The 23,822-nt window shown below is 44.7% G+C and overlaps 2 protein-coding genes across 9 annotated transcripts in view; both read left to right on the forward strand.

Annotated features, from left to right (window-relative positions):
- Positions 1-3,746: 3,746 nt before the first annotated feature.
- scn4ba (sodium channel, voltage-gated, type IV, beta a) lies at positions 3,747-16,355 on the forward strand. The gene is made up of 5 exons (XM_037461577.2): positions 3,747-4,348; positions 10,187-10,350; positions 10,562-10,781; positions 10,937-11,066; positions 11,758-16,355. The coding sequence occupies exons 1-5, from the start codon at positions 4,255-4,257 to the stop codon at positions 11,846-11,848; spliced, it is 699 nt and encodes a 232-aa protein (XP_037317474.1). The 5' UTR covers positions 3,747-4,254; the 3' UTR covers positions 11,849-16,355.
- Positions 16,356-21,304: 4,949 nt separating this feature from the next.
- mecom (MDS1 and EVI1 complex locus) overlaps positions 21,305-23,822 on the forward strand; it is an 89,822-nt gene continuing 87,304 nt past the window's right edge. For 7 of the 8 annotated variants that reach the window (XM_037468218.2, XM_037468234.2, XM_037468270.2 and 4 more), the window contains exon 1: positions 21,306-21,910. In XM_037468218.2, coding sequence (XP_037324115.2) covers positions 21,874-21,910 — 37 coding nt within the window. In that variant the 5' untranslated portion in view covers positions 21,306-21,873. Of the gene's footprint in view, positions 21,911-23,822 lie in introns of all 8 variants that reach the window. The other variant, XM_062561108.1, reaches the window with a different exon arrangement.

Below are 23,822 nucleotides of genomic sequence, written 5' to 3' on the forward strand. Positions count from 1 at the left end.
AAACTGCAGGCCAGTCATTGTCCCCTGGCATGTATTTACATGGTGCTAGGACACCGACAAGGACAAGTGGAAACATGCAGATCCACAGAGAAAGGGCCCTACCAACTCCATTCAGAGCCTCATCTCAGAGCATCAGAGAGTTGACTGCTCCACAGTAACCTTATGTGCCCTGACACTGCGCACATCTTTCACTTTCAGCTTTTGCAGGAAAACGGGATTCATTTTGGTGCTGAACTGTTGCCCAGACCAAAAATAGCCCTGCGTGCGTTGGTGTAATTGAGTTGGAAGGCTTCCACGAGAATAGAAAGGAACATACAAATCGCAGCCATTTCCCCTCGAGAGATAATTCAGGTAACAATCTAACTTTGCCTTTGCACGTATTTGATTGGCAGGTGCAGTTCCAATCCAGCAGTGCATTGCGGTAGCAGATGAGCCTGCTTCGCCCTTTTTTTATTTCAGATGACCCTGCATTTCTTTGGGCAGAGCTGCTTTGCACCCCTCACTGCGTCAGCCCGCCGGCCTCTTTCATAGAGACAAGGGGTCAAATTTCTGCATGCAGTGTGGATGTTTGAAGAGCTAAATAATGTGTTAAAACAAAATGATAATCACTTCAGTTTACAGACAATGCATGTCCCTTCAAATAAATGCTAGACTGAAATAGGCTACTGCGCAGACTCTCACTTCTAAACATGACAAAATGAATGTAATGCACAAATTCAATTCTAGGAGTTGTTACTGTCACCGTATATATTGCATAGTTGTTATCCTAAAGATAGTATACAAAACACTACGCGCACACACTCACACACACCAATCAACAGACTTTGCAATCTTTTCTAAGATGTTCATACTTAAACCTCTTTCTATACATCCAGCCCTCGCCTTGCCCACATCAAGCAAATAATTGCACTTTTTTAAACCAACTCCAAACTGTGAGATACAAATATGAGGCTCCACAACCAACTGTGAGGCTGAAAACCCCCAAACCCCAAATCTCCCCCCGAGAGGCCGGGTGCACACTCCGCACAGGTATGTACTGCAGACCTGCTCTTAACTTTAGACGGGACTCACCTTCCGAAGGTCCCTGTTCCCCACCGAAAGAACGATGGACGGAGAGACAAGAGCAGGACATGGAACCGCGGCGACGGAACAGACAGCAGTGGGACGGAAAGACAAGAACGGTGAGATGATGACATTAGTGATGGGAATAAATGAAGAAAGGGTGAGAATAAACTGACGAAAAGGAGGGGTTCAGAGGGAGGCCCGGCCCACTCGTCCCCCTCCACTCAGGAGGCTTTCTGAAAATCTGCTCACTCACGGGCTGGTGCAAAGAGAAAGAGAAATAGGGAGAGTAGGGGGGGGGGGGAGGGGGCAAAGGAGCTGGGGAGGGGTGAGGAGAAGGTTAATCAGAGTGGGAGGTGAGAGTGGTGTGAAGATGGAGGCAAAGGCACCGGGCTGAGAGCCGAGCGCCTCTCGGCAGCTCTGCTCGGGAGCAGCTCGGCTGCGTGGCGTCGCTGCAGCGTTCGGCTGCCTTGGCCGTCCCAGAGACGGATTCCTCCGCTCCCCCCCTCCCGCCTCCCATCTCACCTCCCTCCTTTGCCTCCTCCCTCCCCCCCGCCCCCTGTGCCTTCTCTTCGTCTCTCCTCCTCTCCTGTTCACTCCCGGCGCCTCTCCTCCTCCCCTTGAACTTCTCTTTCCTCCTTCACACGCTCCTCTCCTCTCATCGGTGTAATGTCCTCTTTTGCTCCGCCTCCCTTCTTTACACCGCATCCAAGGTCACCCTGTCCATGAGGCAGGTGTGTGTGTGTGTGTGTGTGTGTGCACTCGCTCACATGTTACATTGTGTATTGGTCTGTATTTGCAGAAACACATGTATGCATTCATGAATGTGTGTTTGCATCTCATTCTACCTCATTTCATATACTTTAGTATTTATGCATTTGACATCCACTGACATATTTATCTACACGGAGCCTGCAGCAATAAGATGTGTGTGTGTGTGTGAGTGTCACTCGTCAATCCCTACCACCCCACACGCGCAATAAAACACTGGAAACGTGCATCTGTGTGTGTGTGATGGAGTCAAGCACCCGGCAAAATGTAGGAAATGAAAAAAGAAAACTGAAATGAGGTAACAGATATCTGGCAAAAGTCATAATCTACATTTTTCCTGTGCACTATATGATTCCAGATAAATAAAGTGGAGTATAGATAATAAAGTTCTCTCTGGTATGGATAAACATGGTGCCATCACAGCCACACACTAAAGAAAAAAACCTTTAAAAAACGGATGAAATAGGATAGGATAATAACGAGAGCACAAAGGTATATGATGAAGCAATATTGGGAGTAAAGCATCAGAGTAGCTACTTGTGGGGTTTGAAAAATGGAGAAAAAAAAAAGAAATGTTGTAAAATCTTGTTATTCTCTTTCAGCAGCCTGCCAATCAGCACAAAGGGACAAAGTGGTGGGTGTGCTGAGGTGATTGTGGGGAAGTTAAGTATGACTAATCGGACGCATGAATAATGATGTATATGTAGATGGACCGTGGTGTCGATTATGTAGAGGTAGGTCGGTGGTGGTGGTCGGGATGCACATGTACAAGTTCTTGCAGATAACAGAAGAAATGTCCCCTTTGTCACGCCTGTGCAAGTCCACAGTGTTTTAAATGTCAGTTTATCCAACAACGCATTTTCTACTCATCCTTGTTTCTAGCAGTTCCAGCACCGTTGGCATGCTACTTATTGCACAAAGGAAGTCATGAATCCTGTGTACGAGGTCACACTGCAACATTCAAGTTGTGGACTGGTGACCCTTCACTGCCATCGCGTTGTGCTCAAGGCTGAGCGAGATGGTCGTTCCGTGATTTGTAGCCCGGTGTGATTGACACGCAGTTGACTTAAAGCCCCTTCGTGCTTTGCAGGCAAAGGCGTCTCAGCCAAGACCAGTTTACAGCTTCAGTCCACTCAAGGTTTAGCCTGTGACAAAGTGATCGAAAGCCAAAGAACGCACGTCAAGGCCGGGTCTTTACAGTAAAGTCACATTTACTGATGGTAGAGGTTTCACAAGCAGACGATGGATGGTGGGCTGAGCTCTAGTCCACGGACCTCAAAGGATCCTGTCTGGGCCCAGATCGGCTTACATCGGCACGGTTTTTTGGCAGTTCCTGGATTGTAACCGAGCAAAATATTGAAAAGAATTTCCAGTCAATAGCGCTGTGCGTTGTGTCTTCAATTCAAAACGAGCCCTTCCACGTCCGGCCCTACAATGAAGATGTCCAAAGGAATCCAGATTGACAGAACACGGGATCCTGCCGGTGCATTAGCCGGCCTAATCGGGAGTTTAGCTGGAGCTTGAAACGCGAGATCGATGTGCAAGTGGAGACAGGAGAGGATGAGGAGGGTGGGGGGGGGGGGGGGGGCACCTGGCACTCTACTCCGAGACCCTCTCAAGTATAAGGCTGACTCAGCCCTTACTGCGACGGTGGCATGTGTGTATGTGTGTGTACGTGGCAGCATATCACCCCCCCCCCCCTCTCTCTCTCTCTCTCCCTCCCTCTCTCGCTCTCTCTTCGCCTCCACCGCTGCAGTCCCTCTGCTGCTCACTCCTCCCCGTGTTGGACAGTGTTGGAGACGCGCGCTTTCTGCTTTTCCATCCGCTCTGCTTCCAGCGCCGCTCCAGTGCCTCCCTTCATCTGCTCCTCTCCCCCCCCCCCCCCCACCCTCCGTCCTTGCGGCCCATGTCTCCCACCCACCCACGCTCGCTTCCCGGGCTGCTGTAGCCGCGGTGGGGCCCTCCGACACTAGCCCCCCCCCCCCCCCCAACCCCTTCGTCGCTCCTCGCCGCTGCTTCGCGCCTCACGCGCTCCTTTGCCGGATAATCACCACCGAGCCTGAGAGAGACGGGAAGGACGGGAGGGAGGGAGACTGAGACCTGCTGCGTTCTTCAGTGCGTCTCTGCTTCGGCTTTTCCGGCCCTGCTTTGGGGGGCGTGAGGAGGGGAACGTGGGGGACAACTGCGCGCGTAGAGAACTGCCCCCCCCCCCGCAAAGGAATCCATCCTTCTCTCGTTGCGCGTCCACCCTCTGGGACAAAGTGCAGAAGAGGGGAGGAGAGAGGGGGGGTTGTGGGGGGTAGGGGGGGGGGCGTCCCGCCTGGCTCTAGAGACACACAGCGAGGCGAACACGAACAACACGGCCGGGACGCGTGGATCGGACACACGGGGAAGACACGCGTAGCGGGGACAAGTGGCGCCATGGCGACGGTGGACAGCTGCGGTTCCGGCGCCTCTGGGCGGCTGAGACGCGGCGACCTGCTTCACACCGGTGTGGCGGTGGCACTGCTGCTTGGTGAGTTTCACTCCCGTCCTCGGCTGCCTCGTGTCCCCCCGTCTGAAGGGTAAAATGCGTGGGGGGGGGGGGGGGGGGGGTGTCACAGGTGATGTTTACCTGTTGAGGCGATCGGGGCATCAAGGTCAATATTTAAAAGCCAACCCTAAAGTTGGACATGCAGTTTCTGAGGTGACTAGATGCCTCCTCATGCCTCTATTTAATAGGGTGACATGAGCATGAGGGGGGGGGGGGGGGGGGGCTATAAAAGGGATGAAATTAACAAGAAAAAAATATGCCTCCAAGAGTAGTATCACCCGTGGGTGTGTGTGTGGGGGGGGCGTTGTAGTATTACTGGTAGTGACGTAGTGATGCAGTGGTGATTTGTGATTCTGCTCATCCACCCTAAAATGTACTCCTCTCTCTCAGTTTCTCACAAACTCAGTGTTGAACATTAAGACACAAAAACATATTTTCAGCCATTGGTTTCTTTCTTTTGGGGCTTGTCCAAGTGAATTGTTCCGTTACAGTTTATGTCCTCCAGTGGAAGAATTTACCAAAGGGTATTGCGATCCCGTCAAGTTAAGTCCTACTCGAACATCATTCAATTATTTTTCTGAAGAAAAACAAATGAAACATGAGAAAAGCTTGAACTTAATAATTAAAGAAAAAACAGGGAAAAATACAGGTCTTTAAAAGTGTTGAAAAGAATCCAACAGCATATTTCCATTTCACCATCATCAACATCTTGTCCTGCAACACCATGTGACAGTATTCCAGTAACGTTCTGATTTGTTAAGTGCTGACATATTAGCTCTCCTCTGGAAGTGCTTGTCAATAAAATGCATTAGTGAGAACACAGAATTCGTTTGTGTTCGACCGCATGCTATTATTATTTTTATTAAAATGTTTGTAATTATCAGCCTGCATGTAAAAAAAAAACCTCGGTTCTTATCAGTTTTCACATCTTATTCAGTAGTGTTTTCCAAGTTGTTATCTTAGGGATAGCAGTATTACTTTCACTACACACATACATAAGTCCCCAAACCAGATTTATCAAAATAACTCCTGCTTCGTCACACAGGCAACAAAACAAGAGCACTTTGTTGTCTTTGGTTATATGATTTAATATAGTGTGACATTGGATGCTAGTCTGTATATTAAGTTGTGTTATTTTACCTTAGCTAATCACTGTTTTAATTAGTAGGTCATCATTTTTTATTCTGTTCTTAATTGCTTTAAAATCCAGAAAATTCCATGCAGGCAACATAAGATGATTTTATTTCAAAGTAAAAAATGAAACCAGTGGAACCAAAATAGCTCTGGAATGTTCAATCCAAAATCAACTCAGGTCCCATCTTTCACCCTCCGTCAATCGATCACCATCATTCCCTCAGTTTCTGTTGTTTACTTTGGACCACACAAATATAGATATATATATTAAAGCTGTCAAACGATTAAAATATGTAATCACGATTAATCACATTTATGTCGTAGTTAACTCACAATGAATCGCACACTGTTATCATTTTTTTCTCCTTTTTTAATGCTCTTATCAACATGGTAAAGTGGATTGGCTTGCTTTATGCAAATGTTTAATTTTTCTGAAAAACAACATTGCCAAACACTGCGGTACAAAATAAAATTATAAAGTGCACATTTCAGTTAAACAAGGACTCAGTCTTTAGTGTAGTTAAACCATGGCTTAATGTTTTCTTTTTGTCCCAAGTTTGCTGTGAACAAAGCAGTCAGGCCTCTTGTTTCAGAAACAATGAACTGTAACAGTTAGGTTACCAATAAAAGGTAAGCTACTACTTCTTTGCTTTCAGCCAGCTACTCAGACAGACAAGCCCATTTTCAGACACCAATCATCCACCCCCCCCCCCCCCCCCCCCCAAAAAAAAAGAAAAGGTTAATCTTGCGATGTCGTTAAAATGGGTTTGTTTGGTATGTTGTTAATAACGCGTTTAACTGACAGCACTAATATATATATCTTCAACCACAATGATCCTCAGAGTAGCAGGTGAATAAGAAAAGAAATAATGAGTCATTTGTAAAATAAACTGGACGCTTATGATAATGTTATGTATTATATAATCGCCTTCTTGTTTGAGTGTCAGGTTTTCCACGATAATGGGGCCTGGAAACCTAGCAAAGCTTTACTGTAGAAATAGCAAGTTATTATAGTCTGAATACATTCCAGTACAGCCCTCGTCAATATAACCTCAGAGAAAACGGCAGAGGGCTGGAAAGGCTTCTGCCATCTGGTCTCTGTATGACAGCAGCAGGAGCTTAGTTCGTATTCCGGCGCCATAAGTCAAACACGTTGCCCTCCATCACCGGTCCTGTCTGTGAAAGTCACAAGGAGGATATCAAGGCGCGTGGGTTGAACATCAGGTCCGGGGGGGGGGGGGGGGCCTGGAGATCGCCTCTCTTGCTGTGAGATGTTGTGGTCCTGTTGGCCTCCTCGCTCAGTGACCTCCAGCATCCACAAGTGCTTTAGCGCCTCCCGATCTGAGGCCATGGTTCGCTGCTTGGAAACCGGACATCAGGAGTCGAGGAGTAGCCCCTCGGCGTCGAAAGGAGCGAGGCTGAGGTGGTCCGGGAGCTAGGAGGTCTCGCTCTAAGGTTCCACGCGTTAAGGGATTACGCAACATCATTTGGTTGTAGAGAATAAGAGCGGATTCGGTGCAGCTCACATTATCGGGCAGCAGTCCCTGGCTGGCGTGTAAATGGGATAATAGCGCCGCATGTTGTCACTTGTTTGCGTGGCTATCGTGCCACATAAGTGTGTGTTGTCACTTGCCTCGCCTTGAGGAGGACATCCCGCCACCTCTATCCCTCTCCGTCACTTCATGCACACTGCACCACCTTCACCACCCCCCCTCCCCCTCCCAGAGAGGTAAACGTGTTCTCTCGCTCTGCTCTCCATGGGTTCACTCGGAAATACATTAACCCTTCAATCTGTGGCCTACTTAAAAGAAACGAACTCACCTTCACCCGCAGCCAAGGACACACACACACACACACACACACGCTGGCAATCAGTTGCTCCTTCGCTCGTAACTGTTTCAGATATTGATGGCTCCCAACTGGGACAAGAGATATTTGATAGTGGAGCTAAAAATATTGCACATTCCATTACTGGTGTGCACGACCCAGCTGGTATTATTACACCGTGTGAGTCGATGGGTTTTTGTCAGGACGACATGAACACATTTGAGTAGTGGAGGAAAGAGTGCGGAAGGGAAGGGGATGGGGTGTCGAATGAGGGCGGTGTGAAATCTATTTCTAGGTAAAAGGTGGTGGTGGGGGGGGGGGACTCCTCTGGGATGTGTAAACGATCACGGCGCTTTCACAATGCCGTTTACACGGGAGATTTTTCCATTGTCTTCCCCCTTGTCTTCCTTCGCACCAATTCTCCTCTGTGGAGCACCTGTTTACAATCCTCCCTCCATGGCACAGTGCCTAAGTGCCTTTATTGGCATCGTATTATTTATTCATCCACTTAACGGGGATTCAGGCCGCGGAAAAACAAACTTTTGAATCCATGACACCGAAATAAAACACACCAACACAACGCAGCTCTCCTCAATTTGTTTCGTTTCCTGAGGGAAACCTTCTGAGAGAAGTAAGATGGAAATATTGAGGAGAAAAAAAGAGTAAGAGTGAAAGTGCCCAGTGCCACCAAAAAAAATTAAAAAAAATCCTTAAGAGCCCATTAAAAGAGAGAAGAACCAGAAACGGAAAACAAGGAGAACCCAAATGGATGTAGTTGCTACTCGAGGTAAAGGAGACTAGTCAAGACAACAGAGGAAGGGTCCACATTTAGGATGTTAGACAAGAGCAAAGAAGTGAGACTGAGAAAAAAGAAGAGCAAATTCAGCTGACTGAAAGTACAACCAAAAGAACACACACAAGAAGAACCTTTAACGTGATATTAAATATTCTGAATGCAGCATTCAACATTCAAACTGTATTGGCACATGGAACCAGAAAATTGTCACTATAAATTACTTTTTGAGTCTGTACAAGAAATAGTATTCAGGTATTTTGATACTGATACCGATGATACTTTACAGACCAGACAGTAATTGAAAAGTTGTTTTAAATTCACAATTAGTTGCTCAAATCTAGCGTCTCCTCGTTGCAATAAATGAGGGGGCCGAGTTGGTCCCGTTTTACTTTCACAGCCTGGTTTCATTCAGTTCAGCACCACTGGACCTAAAGGAGAGGTCCGGGACGGAGACAAGACACAGGGAGAAAGTCATAATGAGACATCGACTTGTTACCATGGCATCATCACCCATTGACTCATCAAGACTTTTACGTTGGGCCGATGGTGTCGCACGGAGCAGCGTGATGCGCGCTGGCAACCGCGGAGCTGGGGGTTCGGGTCCCGGCTGCCCCATGTGCCACGTCCAAGTGTCCCTGAGCAAGACACCTGACCCCCAATTGCTCCCCTGGCATAATGTAACGCATGGGTTACAATGCAACGTGAGTCGCTTTGGATCAAAGCCTCAGCTAAATGACATGTAACGTAATATGTTGATTGCACCAGGCCTGCTGCACGCAGCGTTCCATGTGAGGAGGTTCCAAGTGGGGGGAGGTGCCGTTGGCGTCCTGCTGCACTCCCCTGGCCACATTGGCTTTTGGCGACGGGTGGGATCGCAAAATAGTCTCCAGTCTCTCGCCAGCACGGTGTGCTTCACTGTCGCTCTGTTCTCTGGTTTGAAAGCCAAATCAGACCAATGGAAGTGGTACAGGTTACATTTTTTTTTTTTTAAATCAAGTGCAATGTGATGCAAGCACATCTAATGGAATGTTTTTCTACAGCTTTTGAACAATCTCTTTCCTACAATTACTCTTTTAATTCTACCCTTATTCTATACACGTTTTTAATATCCAGTTTGCACTTGGGAGTGGACAAATGGATCAAAGGAACTTGCCTACTGCAGAATGTCAGTGCCAGAAAATGTATTTCAACTTCAAAAGAGAGCCCCCCCCCAAATGGTTTCAGCGTGCCCAAAGCATTTATCACCCAACGAGCTGAAGTAAACAGGGATTTCATCCAAAATGACTCCAGGGATTCCGTTGTGTTTACACCGATGTCTTCGCGGGGCTTTCACAGCTCTTCCACAGACGGCAAGTCCCTCACAGACGCCGGGACCTACATGCCCTCAACCCCTGTTTGCAACGTGAGCCTGGGCCGGTCAGTGTGTAGATGAGCTTTTATAAATAAGCCCTGAGTATGTTAGAGACACCAGAGCACCATCTAAGAATCACACCAGCTGTCACTGGGGGGGGGGGGGGGGGGGGGGGGAGAAAAAACACCAGAGCCAAATATCCAAACCAGATAAGCTGTCTCCTTTGGAAACAAAAGAGTTATGGTGTGTGTTCCGCTTTGCACAACAACGTGACGGGAATGTTTTGTATTTACTTATCTGGATTCATGAGGATTTCTGTCTCGCTGAAACACTCGATGCTAAATACTTCTTGTCATCGTGACTTCAGAAAGACGTGATGATGCTACGACTCTCGAAACTTGACTGGCCCCATCCACATCCAAGTCAGAGACTCAAGAGATGCAAACACTCTAACAAACAATAGTAGGGGGGGGGTGGAAAAATGTCATTCCATCAGCTGCACTTACTGTATTAGAAGCTACTTAACTTTGAAATGCCCTTACTCAGCAGTTGCACTCAAACAAATCACTCAATTGAAAATTTTGCTTTTGCTGTAAATCATGAGTCTGACTAATATACTGTATACGTATATATATATACATATATATTTATATAATTCGTCTCACCTTGTCATTCTATTGTCTTCATCTGGTCCCTTCCTGCCTTGGTCCAGGTGTGTGGAGTGTTGGTGGACTGGAGGTCACGACCAGTAAAGTGCCTCAACTTGAAGCGATCAATGGCTCCACGGTCCTGCTGCCCTGCACCTACTCCTCCTGCATCGGCATCAAAAACCTCTACTTCAACTGGCACTACGACGACAACGGCACCTTGCTAAAGGTAACGCACACACACACACACACACACACACACACACATACACTCATGTGTGCAAGCAAAAGCAACTCACATGTACCTTATGTAACATTATTGACCTTGCTGAGATGGGTCGATGTGCAAATGGAAATTGATCTGACTCCCCATCATCTGTGCATCCATACATATAAGTAAATCTGAGAGTGTGTTTGTGTGTGTGTGTGTGTGTGCGCAGCTATGTGAGGCGGTGATTCCCATTGAGGGCGTGGAGCCCCGGGTCAGTGTGTACCACGAGCGCGTGGAGTTTGTCGGCTCTTCGAAGAGCAACAACATCTCCATCCTGCTGTGGAACATCACCTTCGAAGATGAGGGAACGTACCTCTGTTTCGCCAGGAACCCAAAAGAGAAGTACCGCAACCACACTGCTTACTACTATCTTAAAGTGGTGGACCAATGTATGTGACCCATGAATGCGTGCAGCTGCAAAAACACACCCATATTCAGATTACACCCGATGCGAGTGCTTGTAGTTTCAGACGGATACAAATGCACAGTGTCGCGTCTCATTCTCCCTCCCTCACAATGTCTCTCTCTCCCTCCCTCTTTCCAGTGAAGGAGATTGAAACTACTTTGACAACCATCATTGTCTCCGTGGTGGGTGGAGTCATTGGTATATCTATCCTGGCCATGGTGATAAAGGCGTTGGTTGTTCACTTTCTGCTGAAGGACGATGAGAAAAAGTGAGTAAATCACTGACTATGATTAAAGGATATGTTAAGGAAATGCAGAATATAGTGGATTGTAGACAGCATTTTATAAGAAAGCTCTATAAATGTTTTGGTCAATTGCTCTTTTACCTTTTTCTTTAAAAAAAAGGGATTGACACATTGTTCACATTTTCTTATACTGTTTTCAGCTTAAGACTACATTATTGTTTTACTGGTTGGAATTTAAATAAAAGAAAATAGAAATGCAGCTTAATTTAAAATCAAGACTGTCTTGACTGGGTTAATATGAGACTGGACCATTGTTGTCCGTGTTATCGGGACATTTTGTGCCACTGAGCAAAACACCTGTGACTCAGACAGGTGCAGGCACGTCATCCACATGATATGGAGAGTTACATAAAGAGAAGCTGGCCTTTTCTGGTCTGAACTTCAAAGACAACTGGAATCTCTTATTCATTTTTTACAATATTTACACGAGTGAAATAGGATACATGTTCACAAAATGTTGCACGAGTGGCAAGAGGCATTAAGTTATAATTTCAATTGACTTTGACAGGCGTTTGAGTAAAACCGCAGTGGCACGTTTCCCCTTTGTGCCGAACCCCGAGTTTCGCATTAGGGGCTGCGATGGGGAAGGCTGCCGTATTTTTATCACGTGGACCATCCTCCCTCTTGACCTTTTGGTTTGACTGTCCCCTTGCAGCAAAGAGTGCCTGGTGAGCTCAGGGAACGACAACACCGAGAACGGAGGCTCGGGAGCCAAAGCCGACGCCAAAGGGACGCCAAAGGCCTGAGTGAAAGAGCACGTCTGTATGTTGGTGTACACGTTGAGACTAACGTACAGGCTGGGAGAAGGAGCCGTTACCAGGGGACTGTTTGATCGTACTAGCGGCTAACACAACATGTACATTTCTAAATTTTAAAGTCACGCTTCAGATATCCCGGGGAAAGCGTGGATCCCTCCGTCAGCTTCACGTCGGCCCATTTGTTGCACCGCGATCGGCTTTCCCCCCCGGGGCATGAAGTAGGATTTCTCTGGCCTGGAGAACAACTGCCTCTGCTCTCAGATATACTCGTTGTTTTCACGCCGGCTTTACATCGTCTCAGAGGAATCCTCTTCCCCCAAAAAGCAGAGCCTCTTATTTTTAGAGCAAATTTAATAATAATCAACTGCCACTTGAAAGCAGTTCAGCGCACTCACTAGACAGGCCACCAGAATGTTTGCCCCCCCCCCCCCCGTCTACACCCCAAATCAACCTAACCGGTGGCAGCAAACACACCTGGTTGCCATGGTGAATTGCCATAACCTATGTAGTGCCACGATGACATTGTTTTTCAGTTCACAAAATGAAGAAAATGTGTTGGTTAAACATGGTATATATACATATTTTCAACACAATGTTTGACTCTTCTTGTGATTAACAAGAAGAGTCTTTTGAAACAGTTTTTATTCATTTTTTATTTCCGATCGGCTAACAAATGGGCTCTCTTAGGTGACTGAAGGATCCAGCGACGCACAGGTGTATTGTCTCGCTTTAGATGAAACCCAGGTGCCTGTTCTGCTTGTGCTCCCTCTCCTGGTGGGAAGATGAAAAAATATATATATATATATATAAAAAAAAACAATCCTATCCCTCATCAAAGACAATCCCTAGATTACCCAGCTCCCTATAGAAAGGAATGACACTGATCATGCTGCTTCTGAGTAATAACCAATGCATTTTTTGCATGTGCGCGTTTTATATAACTTCCCATAAGTATACGTCGTCTCGGGCCACAGTGGAGTGACGTTTCTGTGCGTCTCCGTGGGGTCCCATTCAACCCCTTTTCACAGCACTGCTCCAACCATTGTTACCCTTTAAACCCGGGTCACAGAGGTAGACCTGCAGGGATTTGCGGGGGGGTTAACGGCATTTGACACTGATGCAAAACGGGAAAAGCGTGAATCATCATCACGATGGAAACACTCCGCTGGACGCTTAGTGAGAAAGTGGCCCCTTGGTCCAGTGGCGTATCAGCAGGATATACTGTGGGGAGAGCAACATAATATAATTACACAACCACATTTCCGTGGCTGGATGCAGACTCCCAACTGGCTACCGTCCAATAATAAAACTTGCTCTGAGAACCACAAGAAAACACTTAACCCCACGAGTCTATTGGTGCTGCCTCGGTAAAGCGGGAAGCAGCATTGGGACAGATGAGGGAAAAAGAATGTAACGATTGTCAGGGAATAGATGTTTGATATCATTTATAAATAGTATATTTTGATCCATTCTAAACTCAATATAGTGATGCTATTATCAAATGAATGTTTGAATAGACCTAAAGGCCAGTGGTTTATTTTTCTTTGCCAACTGTCTTATTTCATGTGACTCAACAACCAGCCAATATTTACGGCATTGTGATCAAACTTCAGTTTAGGAAAGAACTATTTGCTGCGACTGTAGGAATCGTAGTCATTGCACATAATACAAAGTTTGTGCTGTGTAGTGGTGTCATAGCACTACATGTTTATTGGTAACTTATTGGAGGGTCCCGGCAGAAAAAATAAACAGATAGTAAAAAAAGATATATATTATATGTGAATTTAGAACATGCTCTAATGAGACAGCTGGCAATGGGAAAGTTTAAGGCCCTTCTCCGTATCGCATCTGCATCTGGTGGTTGATATGGACGCACTTAGAGCTGAGATGCTGACGGGAAGCTAGAAGCTGCTCTCAGTACAAAAAGCTCACGTCTGTGAAACTGGAAGACATGACCTGCCACGCCCTCACACACACGCACTTACATACTAGGAGCCACCTTGAAGCCAGCGTGTAGTCTTGCATACAAACTCTGGTCTTGCATACAAACAACACAGCACTTTTTTCCCTGTTCAGAGTGGCTGCACAAGACAGGGAGTCCTGGACGTGACTCAAAAGTCATCGTTCTCTTATGACACTTTGGGAGAGTCGCCAAAATCCAAAAACAATGTTTGAGCATTGTCTGGAAAGACTTCATCTCGTTGGTCTCAAATTGTTCTCCTCCACACCTGGAGTGCGTTCCCCGCTTTGCTTTCAATGGAAGCAATAAGACAGATATCAGATTATGCAATAACCTGTTATGAGGCACTTTATGGATGTGTCTGGACTGGCTCCGTTCGAGGCACCGGTCATTTTACCAATGTGTGTATCTACACTGTACTCATGTACTTTATTTACTGTAATCCAGTAGGACTAATGCACCGGCATTAGATCCACACTGCATATAAGACAAATTGATCGACTTTAATGGCTCCTTATACATTGCAGCTGTAAATGTGCAGTGTTTGAAGTGATACAGCATCCTTGTTGTGTTGTATACCTGTGAATGTTATGGATATAAAGAAGCACTTCACACACACACACACACACACACACATGCACACACGCACTTGCTTTCCTGTCTGTGGAGTCTTGTGCACATCCGTCTGTAGACAGGATACATCCAACGTTGTCCTGTAGGGAAAAACAACACTGTGGATTTGACCTGTCTGTTTGTGCACTTTTCTTAACGTTCAACCCTTACAGAGCGTAACAAAAAGGTGGTTTCCTCTAAGGGTTTGTGTCGCATAACGTGTATATATTTGTGGGTTTGTGTGGTCCCTCTTCCTTGTTTCTGTGATCCCTTATTTGATTTATTATGTTTTCTGGAATGAAACCCATTGTCATTATGTATATCGTTTTTGCAAGATGGAGATTTTTGATATTCATGATAATAATAGCTTTATTTCCCTGAAGTGACAAAGTGGAAAACCTCGCTAAGCGCAGCAAACCGGACAGGTAAACATGTGAAAGATAAACTAAATGCTCTCTGGTCTAATGCAGTCTATATCTAGTTGTGGAACAATGTGAAATATTGGCTGTTTAAACTATTTATTACTTTCTTATAACCTTTTTTTCTCCTCACAAAAGTCCCTCTGTACCCTCTGACCTACCCTGTCTCTAATGTGTGTCCTGAATCGTACATGAGTACTGAGGTCTGCCACCTGCTTGTTGTGATGCTGCAGTACTGAGTAGTAGACACAGTAGGACTACCCCCCAGTGGTCGATACCCGACATGTCAAACGCTCTTCCCTCGGGGGGGGGGGAGGCTGATGATTCCAAAATGCACATTTTGATACATATTGAAATTGCCGCATTATGAATTTATTTAAATTTCTGATAGCATCATTACTCTAATTTCCATAGTCAAAACAATATAAATGATGTTAAAAATTGTTGCAAATTGCTTTAGCTGATGCTATTAATTGTTTACAAGTATACATAATTATAACCCCGGTGCCCATTTGACATGATATGTGCATTTGGAGAAAAAAAAAGGGCCGATATGTATAAGTTTACACTTAATCTTTTAGGAAAAGGATACGTGCAAAAATGTGTACAAACATGATTATCAAATTGCTCCCAGTGTTAGTGTAACATCGCTCACTGAAACCACAAAGAGTTGTGACTGACCACCACCACGGCGACTCCGAGTTGGCGTCGCTTTTACTGCCACGGCGGCTGAAACTCAAACTGCCAATCCAAGAGTCTCACTGTTGTATCTACACCACCATCACCACGACGACGACGACGCGCAACTCATTCAGTGCACTTACACTACAGTCACCGTGTCGTATCGCCACCTAAAGCGCCGGTGGTGGCATTTCAGTACTCTGCTGTACACGGTATGGCTCTGAACTGCATCTGTATTTCTAGCAGCTGAAACGGACACTGCCAAGCCAAGAGTCTGACGTCTGCTCTCTGTTTCCCACATTCCACCGAGCACTGACCTGAGATCAGCGCTACTACAATCCCAATTCAAGGGGGGCGATGAATAAAATGAAATGAAGTAGAGACATCTTTTTTTTATGACACTTTTCGGTATCAGAATTATTAGAAACAAACTTCAAACTATTGTTAGCGATGCCAGATGCTACATATTGACCTATTGACCTTAGCAAACTGCATCCTGTAGGTCTTGAAAGATATTGTCTTATAGATCTCGAGATTTGAATGACAAGCTCAGGCGATTACCCTCCACCTGCAGATCTGCATTTTAAACTATTTAAACACTGTTTTACACATCTTACTGATGTTATTTTGTCTTTTTCAACATACAAGATTGATGTTTACACAGCAAATTCTCTACACTATCCCACACCCTACTTCCTCTGATCATCCAGCTGTTTGTCCGTGCTCCTGACCTCGTTGCTCATGCTCCCTTCATGACTATGCACCTCAAACTTTTGACTTGTAAAAAAAAAAAACATACTGGAAATAAAATGTTTGAAACTCATCACATCCCCGTTGAGTCTCATTTGCGTCTCAGGCTCATTCCCTCCATCCGGTGTGTTCTTTTTCCAACTTCTTAAATCCCTGAAATAGACATTGTGATACAATGCGAATATTATCCAGGTTCGTGGCAGCCATGCTTGTGCCAATCCAGTTATTTAGGGGTCAAATATGGTCTTTTGGAGAATACTGCACCTACAACTGCACAAAACAAGTAGTTTGCCATACAAACTACAGTTGTACGTCCCATTTGCCCCGTGGGTGTCTCATTGCAAAACAGATTACGATATGTGAGGAATAGGATTAAAACCCTACCACATGACAATTTCTAAAATAAAGCAAGCTAAAGCTCACATAAATCATAATTATTGGCTAACACTTCTATTTTCCTATTAACTGATTCAAACCATTAAACCTGTATTTTATTACATTTCAACTCTAAATTTTGTTTTTCATAATGTGTCACGTGATGCACAAAAGATGGAGTGAATGCCGATCCTCAGATATTCCAACATTTCAACCAGTTCTTATCTCAACCCGGCGGCTGCACCCGGCCTCGCTGGCCTACGCGGGCCGAGTCCTTCAAAGGCCGCGCGGTCTGAGCCCAGCGGTCTCCGAGAAGAGACTGAAACTAGAACATCATTAATTGAACTATTCCCAACGGAATTGTTCACAGAGGGACAGTAATGGACGTCTTGTATGAGAAATGGCTTTGTGGGGAGAGGCTCCCAACCTGAGCGCGAAAGGGGTTTTGGCTCGATAGTGAATGTAATCAATTATTAATAATATCTGAGTTTGTGCCTCCACAAAACCCCCCTAACGTGGCGTGAAACAGCTGTAACGTTAGATGTAACTTGGGCTGTGACCACTGGAGATGTGGCTGCGTTCCATCCTGCTCAGTGTGCCACACTGTCCCAGTTTGGTCGCCCCTTTCAGTTTTTCGGAGAGAGAGAAGAGGCAAAAATATTTGGAGTAACATTTGTGACGTCATCTGGGAATCTTGGGCTCCCTCTGGATGTATGAAGTCATTAAGGGCCGTAACTGGGGTTTCGTTTCATCCATGAATGGATTATTTTTGGGAACAAACTGGAACATTTTATTTACCGTCATACAAAACCAGGAAAAGCTGCAAATCCTCAACTTTTGAGAAGCTTGATCCAAATTAAGGCCTTTTTCTCCTGCATTGGTCATTGGGAGCTCGTTAAAGCACAACATGAAGAGCTGGTAGTAATAATAAAGATAGCTCTGTACCTGGTGAAGCAGCATGCACGATACCAGGACCCCGGAGGTGGAGCAGCTCGAATGAATTCATTCGTTTACACCGTGTCAAAGAAAACTGTGATTCATGTCAGTTTAAAGTTCAAACCAAGTCCACCGTATTGATGGGTGTCCCAGACTTCCCATCCGTCCGTATTTTACTGTAATTGCCGTGAAACCGGGAACTTGACAAGGATCCACTGTCTGCCTTTACTGGAAATGAAGATAAATAAACCACACCGGCTCTGCCATTGATTACCTATCACCTCCCTCTGTGGACTGGACCCGTGCAAGGACAACGTTGGTATTGATAGGGGGGAGTTTGTATCTGTTTGTTCCTGTGTGGGTGTGTGTGTGTGTGTGTGTGTGTGTAAGATCCTCCCTTCAAGCCGTCCTCAGGGCATCCCCACGGCCATTTCCCGATGTTATCAATACTACTTCCACAAAGTGTCTCTACAGCATGTCGTAGTCGGTCTCTAATGCGGGAGTCTTGAGTTCAGAAGCGGTTGTTAAAATGCACTTTACTCATGGCGGACTCATCGATCACTCACCTGTTACCTTTGGAGACTTTTGTTTTATTTGAGTTTCTTCACGGTCTACATAATCGTGCTATAGACATCCATCCGTTGCGGTTCATATATTTATTTATGCTGGGACTGAAATGGGATTGTTGCATGGCTTTATTTGATTGTTTACGTCATGCAATCCGTCCACTAGGTGGCGGTAGAGTATAGATGATCTTCAGCAGAAGACTCATCCTCTCACAGTGACTCGGCCTCCTGTTATAAACTCTGACGTGGAACTTATATGTATCTTTAGGATTGGTCCCTCATCTCAGAAGAACCTTTTGACTTAGTTATTTTAAAACTTGCAAATGATTTGAACTGAGTTTGTGAGATGCTGAATAATTGTCAATTTATGTCATCGTATTCGATTGTTCAAAAGGAAAAAATGGTGTTTTGAGAGAATAAAATGATCTCTATTTTCATTGCAATATTCCATGAACATAAATCTACCCAAGAAATGCATTTTTTTTATAGAATAAAATTTTTGCAAAAAAATGTAGTATCATTGTACGTATAATATTGAAATATAAGGCCTTAAGCCTTGTATTAATCCACACTTGCAATTAAACCACAGTCTTTTAGTTCATGCAAGTTAACAGGCATGTAGAACAAAGGATTCTTTAGATTGTCTTACACATTATTTTACGTTATTCAAATAGAAGATTACCAGCCAAGTTATAAAAAATGTTGTTTCCCTTGTTATTTAATGTTAAGGACACACTCACCTCCAAACTGACCAAGCATCTAAAGCATTAGTTCATCCAAAATGTTTACCTCATTTTTGATTCATAAAAAAATAAAATCATTTAAATTTTATTGAGTGGAATCTCACGCCTCTCTTCTTTAACAGACCTTTTTTTAAAGGAGATAATGTCAACTCACAAATTGTCTTGGTATTAGATGTTCTTTGGAAGCATTTGAATGGGTTCAAAATACTCCACTCAGTAGTAGCAACATAATTGTATTTACCAGGGTTTCAAAATCAATTGCATTGTAATAAAAAGCAGGACGAGCAGGGATTTATTGCAATAAATAGGTGAAATAATTTGTGGGAAATCAAGCCTTGACTGACCACATGTTTCTGGCATTTTACTAAGTGTAAAGCAGGCACGTGGGCCTTCAGTGGTCAAATGTTGCCTTCTTTCACTTATTGTTTTCACTAAATATTTGGATTCTTTTTAATTTTGCGTATTTTGACCAGATTTTATTATCAGAAGTTGTAACGTACATTATAATTATTCTGTACCTTAGAAGAAACGGATGTCTGTTGAATTTAATAATTCAATGCAAGCTCCCAGAATATCAATATTCTCATTTTCCATCTTTTATTTTGTTTCTACACAGGTTTGGCTGAACAAAGCAGTGATAAATAACCCCGTTGATCACTTGATTGATTACCTCGCTCAAAGGTCAGGCTGGCGCTGGTAATTTCCTTGTGCCGGAGGCTCCCTTTTCACTTTTAGTCCGCCTTCATAGCCCCTAATACAGATCATGTTATGTTTTTTAACCCCTTAACAGCTGCCCACGCCGCTACTGTAACGCAGTAAACCTACATAACAACTTGGTTTTAATAGAGGTGTCCTTGCAATAAACAATAATTAATACAGTTTTGTACCGTGTGTTTGTGGGTCAATTTAAATGAAAATAAAAAAGAGTTGAGGCAATCTGCTCCGTTTGCAACCGCGTGGGTCTCGAACCCAATTAATTTCTAATAATTACAATCCACGGGGCTTTGGGGATGTCCGCAGCGCTGCGCCCTGCCACCGGGTTCAGCGTATCATAATAAAATATATGTAGAGAGAAAGTGCTTCAGAGGGGAGGGAAGGGTGACTTATTGTGGGGAATGAAAACTGTTTCCATTTAGGCTAATTGAGCGCGCCGCCTGAAGCCCCCCTCTCTCTCTCTCTCTCTCTCTCTCTCTCTCTCTCTCTCTCTCTTTCTCTCGCGCGCGCACCACCTTCTCGGGCACGGTGTGGAGCCGCGACCCACTCAATAAAATCATTGGTGTCATTACACCGAAGGTAGAGTGAGATACAATCAGGTATACATGACCACACGCTCTGGAGTCAGCGCTTCAGTGGGTGTGGGTTTGGCACCAAACACCCCACCTCGGGGGTTGTATCATCTTTATTTTCTGTTTGCTGTTGTGCAGAGTTTAAGACTTTATCTCCATTCATATAATAGAGCAATGTTTGTTTTTTACCAGGGCGTAATCTCTGGATCAGATGCAACGCAGTTTAGAATCAATAACTGGAGATCACAACCCAGTAACGAGTTCATCTACAAGGTCAGAATGATCTCATGGGGATCTAATTAATTACCAATAACTGTGAGTATGTTGTGTCTGTTTGGGAACAGATGTGGACTCATTTGAAGATACCAATTTCTTATGTGTGATATGAAAGCACCAAACACAGAGGGTGGTAACAAATCATGAATTTCTGTTTTTGTATCTACTGGTACTTTTTGTTTAATATATGACTCAGTATCTAAATATGCCCCTATAAAATGTTTATGTGATAACAGAGAGTTTTATTGACATTTAGTGTTTGGACGGCATGCCTTTATGAGCGTGGCCCCCTTCTTCTAATCCTAAACGAAAAGAAGCATGGGCCAACCATTATTCCAAACACCAAGATGAAGATTAGGACACCAAGTACTTTTCTCTTCTTTCTCCTTCAAAGTTAAATCAAGTGAAAACATCCCTTTCGAGCCTTCAGCAATTACCAAGTGATGCAATGGACGCACTGCAACAGAAACGTCTCAAACAGGCATTCATTCTGAGCACTTAACATATTAATTATCGTCAGCACCAAGCGAGAGAGAGAGAGAGAGAGAGAGAGAGAGAGAGAGAGAGAGAGAGAGAGAGAGGAAACCTGCACTCATATTAGGGCTCAGTCGGGTGCCCATGCGGGAGCAGAAAGGGGGGGCGGGCGGGGGGGGGGGTCATTCATTTCCCTCTGCTCGGTATAATGGTCAAAAACACAATTAAAATATATAAAGTCTTTAATGACTATATGCAGCATTGGTAATTTAGGTGAACGTTGATGAATGTGACTTCCCTCGGAGAGAAAAGGTGCAAAGAGTAAAGATTGAGAACAAATGTCCACAGCTTTTCATTTACTGCTCACTGTTGAACTTTTTTTTTTCCTCTTTTACTTTGAAAATATCGCCAAATGACTATTGCGTTGCTTTTCAGTGAGGTCCAACTTGGTTTTGACTTGTTCCAGGACTGCGTTGTGTTCATTTCAAATGAACGGCTTTGAGCTCCTCGTCCTCGAAATAATAAGTTAACGCTGAAGTGGACCCATCTCATTTAGAAAGTTCCTCACTCCTCTGAAATCTGAGGCTTCAACAACGTCGGACATTTTTTTTTTTACTCTTTCTGTTTCGTCGGAAAACTCTGACACGAAAAAGGAGATGTCCACGATTCACACCATCTTGACCGGATCAGGTTGATATCAAAGTGATAAATCGTCCCAAACTTTTTTTTTTTTTTCTGTCACTTGGTGCCGGCAGATCTCGTTGCTGTGCGCATGTGCGAAGGTGTCCCCGACTGACAATGCTGGAGAGATAGCGCGTTTGGATTGAGAAACCCAGCGAAAAAGGACAGAGAAAAAAAAACAAAAAGGACGAAAACAAACAAAAAAAAAGATCCAAGAAAAAATCCAAACAAACCTACTCCGAGAGACTGGCACCATGAGGTCCAAAGGCAGGGCACGGAAACTGGCCACGAGTAGGTGCAACATCCCTTTCTTTTTTTTCCCTTTTGCCATCTTATGTACCTATACAGACTGTCGCTGTTATCAATAGTTTTTCCGCATTGGTTGCTTTTCCGACAGATTAAAAAAAAAAACACGAACCCGCTTTAAAAAAAAAAAAAAAAAAACCTTTTTAAGTGTCATAACGACGGCGTCCTCGCGAGGAAAACGAACTAAACTGCTGCCTTCCGGACGAACTTAAACTTTAAAGTTTGCGCTGTGTGCGCGGTGGAGGAACTTTGCGCAGGGCTCCAGCCTCGCAATGGCCGGCTCGCACGTAGTGGGCGCTGTGGCGAAGTCTGGTGCCTCTTTTTTTTTCTCGGTTCGGCGGGTCGGCGTCGCTGCGTCGCTGCGCGCTGCGTCGCTGCTCCGCCGCCGTCTTTCGGCGTCGCGGGGAGCGAGTCGGACCGAACCCGCCGTTTGGTGGCCCGGGGAAAACGAGGAGAGAGAAGGAGGACGCGTTAGACGCGCACGGTGCACGCGCTGCGGGGAACAGGGGGGGGGGGGGGGTAATCGTGTTTGTAACGTCGTTGTGTTTGTGAGTCTGGCGGTTCGTTCCGAGCTCGTTTTAATGCGTAATGTGTCGATTGTAAAGTGATATGTAACTCAGGAAAAAAAGAAGAAAAAAAAAAACTGCAACCAGATGTTTTAATTCTTTTGAAGCGCGGCTGTTTTTGTGTAGCTGACGAAATGCACGCAGTGTGAAAATGCTAACTTAAAATCTTAATTGGGTTTGATTAAATGATGTGTAATATCACTCTCGCCATTAAATTGATTTAAATATTTCGACCCAAGACTTTATGCAATGAGATGATTGATGTGGCGATTCATGTATTGATTTGCTACAATAAATTATCAAGACTTATGTACATCTATTTTCTAAAAGCTGTTTCAATCAAGCTTTATTCTACGTGTTCATTTCTATATTTTTCATCAGTGTAAATTGTTGTGCTGTGTGGCTTTTCATTTGTTTTTAAGGCTGACGTTAAATTGTTGAGGTTATTCTCATTGTAAAACTTACAGTAATAATCTAGAATTGTGTTGCAGACCTTTTGGAGATAAAAAAGAAAACAGGCAGACAGGTCAAAACAAGAAAAGGCAACAGTGCAATGGTACATTTGTCAGTCTGTGTGTATCAGCTAAATACAAACAAAAAGGCTTAGCAGCTCAAATGACTCCTCCGAAATATAATTCTAACAGCCAATAAGCAGCAGGAGGATGGAGGACAAGTTGAGAGGCTTTAAGAGCATCGAGGGAAGTTTAGTTGGTTTACTTCACACGAGCTCACGGAGGATATCCTGAGCAAATATAGTATATAAATATATAAAGTATAGTGTTGTAATTATTTCAAATGTTTAGAAACGATTGTAACTCGGATAAGGAAATAGGTACACACACACACACACACACACACACACAACCATCATGCTGATGCAGGAGCTGGGGAAACAAGTGTTTTCGTTTTTGTTGGTGGGTTCGAGGCCCTCCTGGTCCCAAATTCTGTGCGACACAAAACTTTTGTTCACAATTGGAAGAGTCATCTGCGTTTAGAGGCATTCTCTCAAATAAAGGGGAGGTAATTCCTCGTTTATTTTAAGATTATTATTCTCGAGATGGAAGATGTTTGCTTCCTCCGTCAGAATGAGGGGGCGGAGGGGGGGGGGGTCCGTGTCCCCCGAGTAGCTGGCCCGCTCTGGACCCGAGCCACGTCTGCACAGCGTCAACAGTGAATATTTAAATTCCCAGACCCCCTCATAAGAGCGATGCTGGTCAATGCGCTCGGTGTGCGCGTGGTATAAAGCGGGCATGCACGGGGCCTCCTCGCAGAACAGTCGTGTGATAAAAAAAAAATTAAAAAAAGGAAAAAGAAAGAAAACAAGGTGGGGG

Source organism: Pungitius pungitius, chromosome 3, assembly GCF_949316345.1.
Source record: "Pungitius pungitius chromosome 3, fPunPun2.1, whole genome shotgun sequence".
Lineage (NCBI taxonomy): Eukaryota > Metazoa > Chordata > Actinopteri > Perciformes > Gasterosteidae > Pungitius > Pungitius pungitius.

What these genes read in the sequence shown, in the direction of transcription:
- scn4ba (XM_037461577.2), top strand. Translation starts at nt 4,255, where the DNA reads ATGGCGACGGTGGACAGCTGCGGTTCCGGCGCCTCTGGGCGGCTGAGA. An exon ending in GGCGGTGGCACTGCTGCTTG is followed by an intron (nt 4,349 to 10,186) that starts GTGAGTTTCACT and finishes GCCTTGGTCCAG; the next exon opens with GTGTGTGGAGTGTTGGTGGA. An exon ending in CTGAAGGACGATGAGAAAAA is followed by an intron (nt 11,067 to 11,757) that starts GTGAGTAAATCA and finishes GTCCCCTTGCAG; the next exon opens with CAAAGAGTGCCTGGTGAGCT.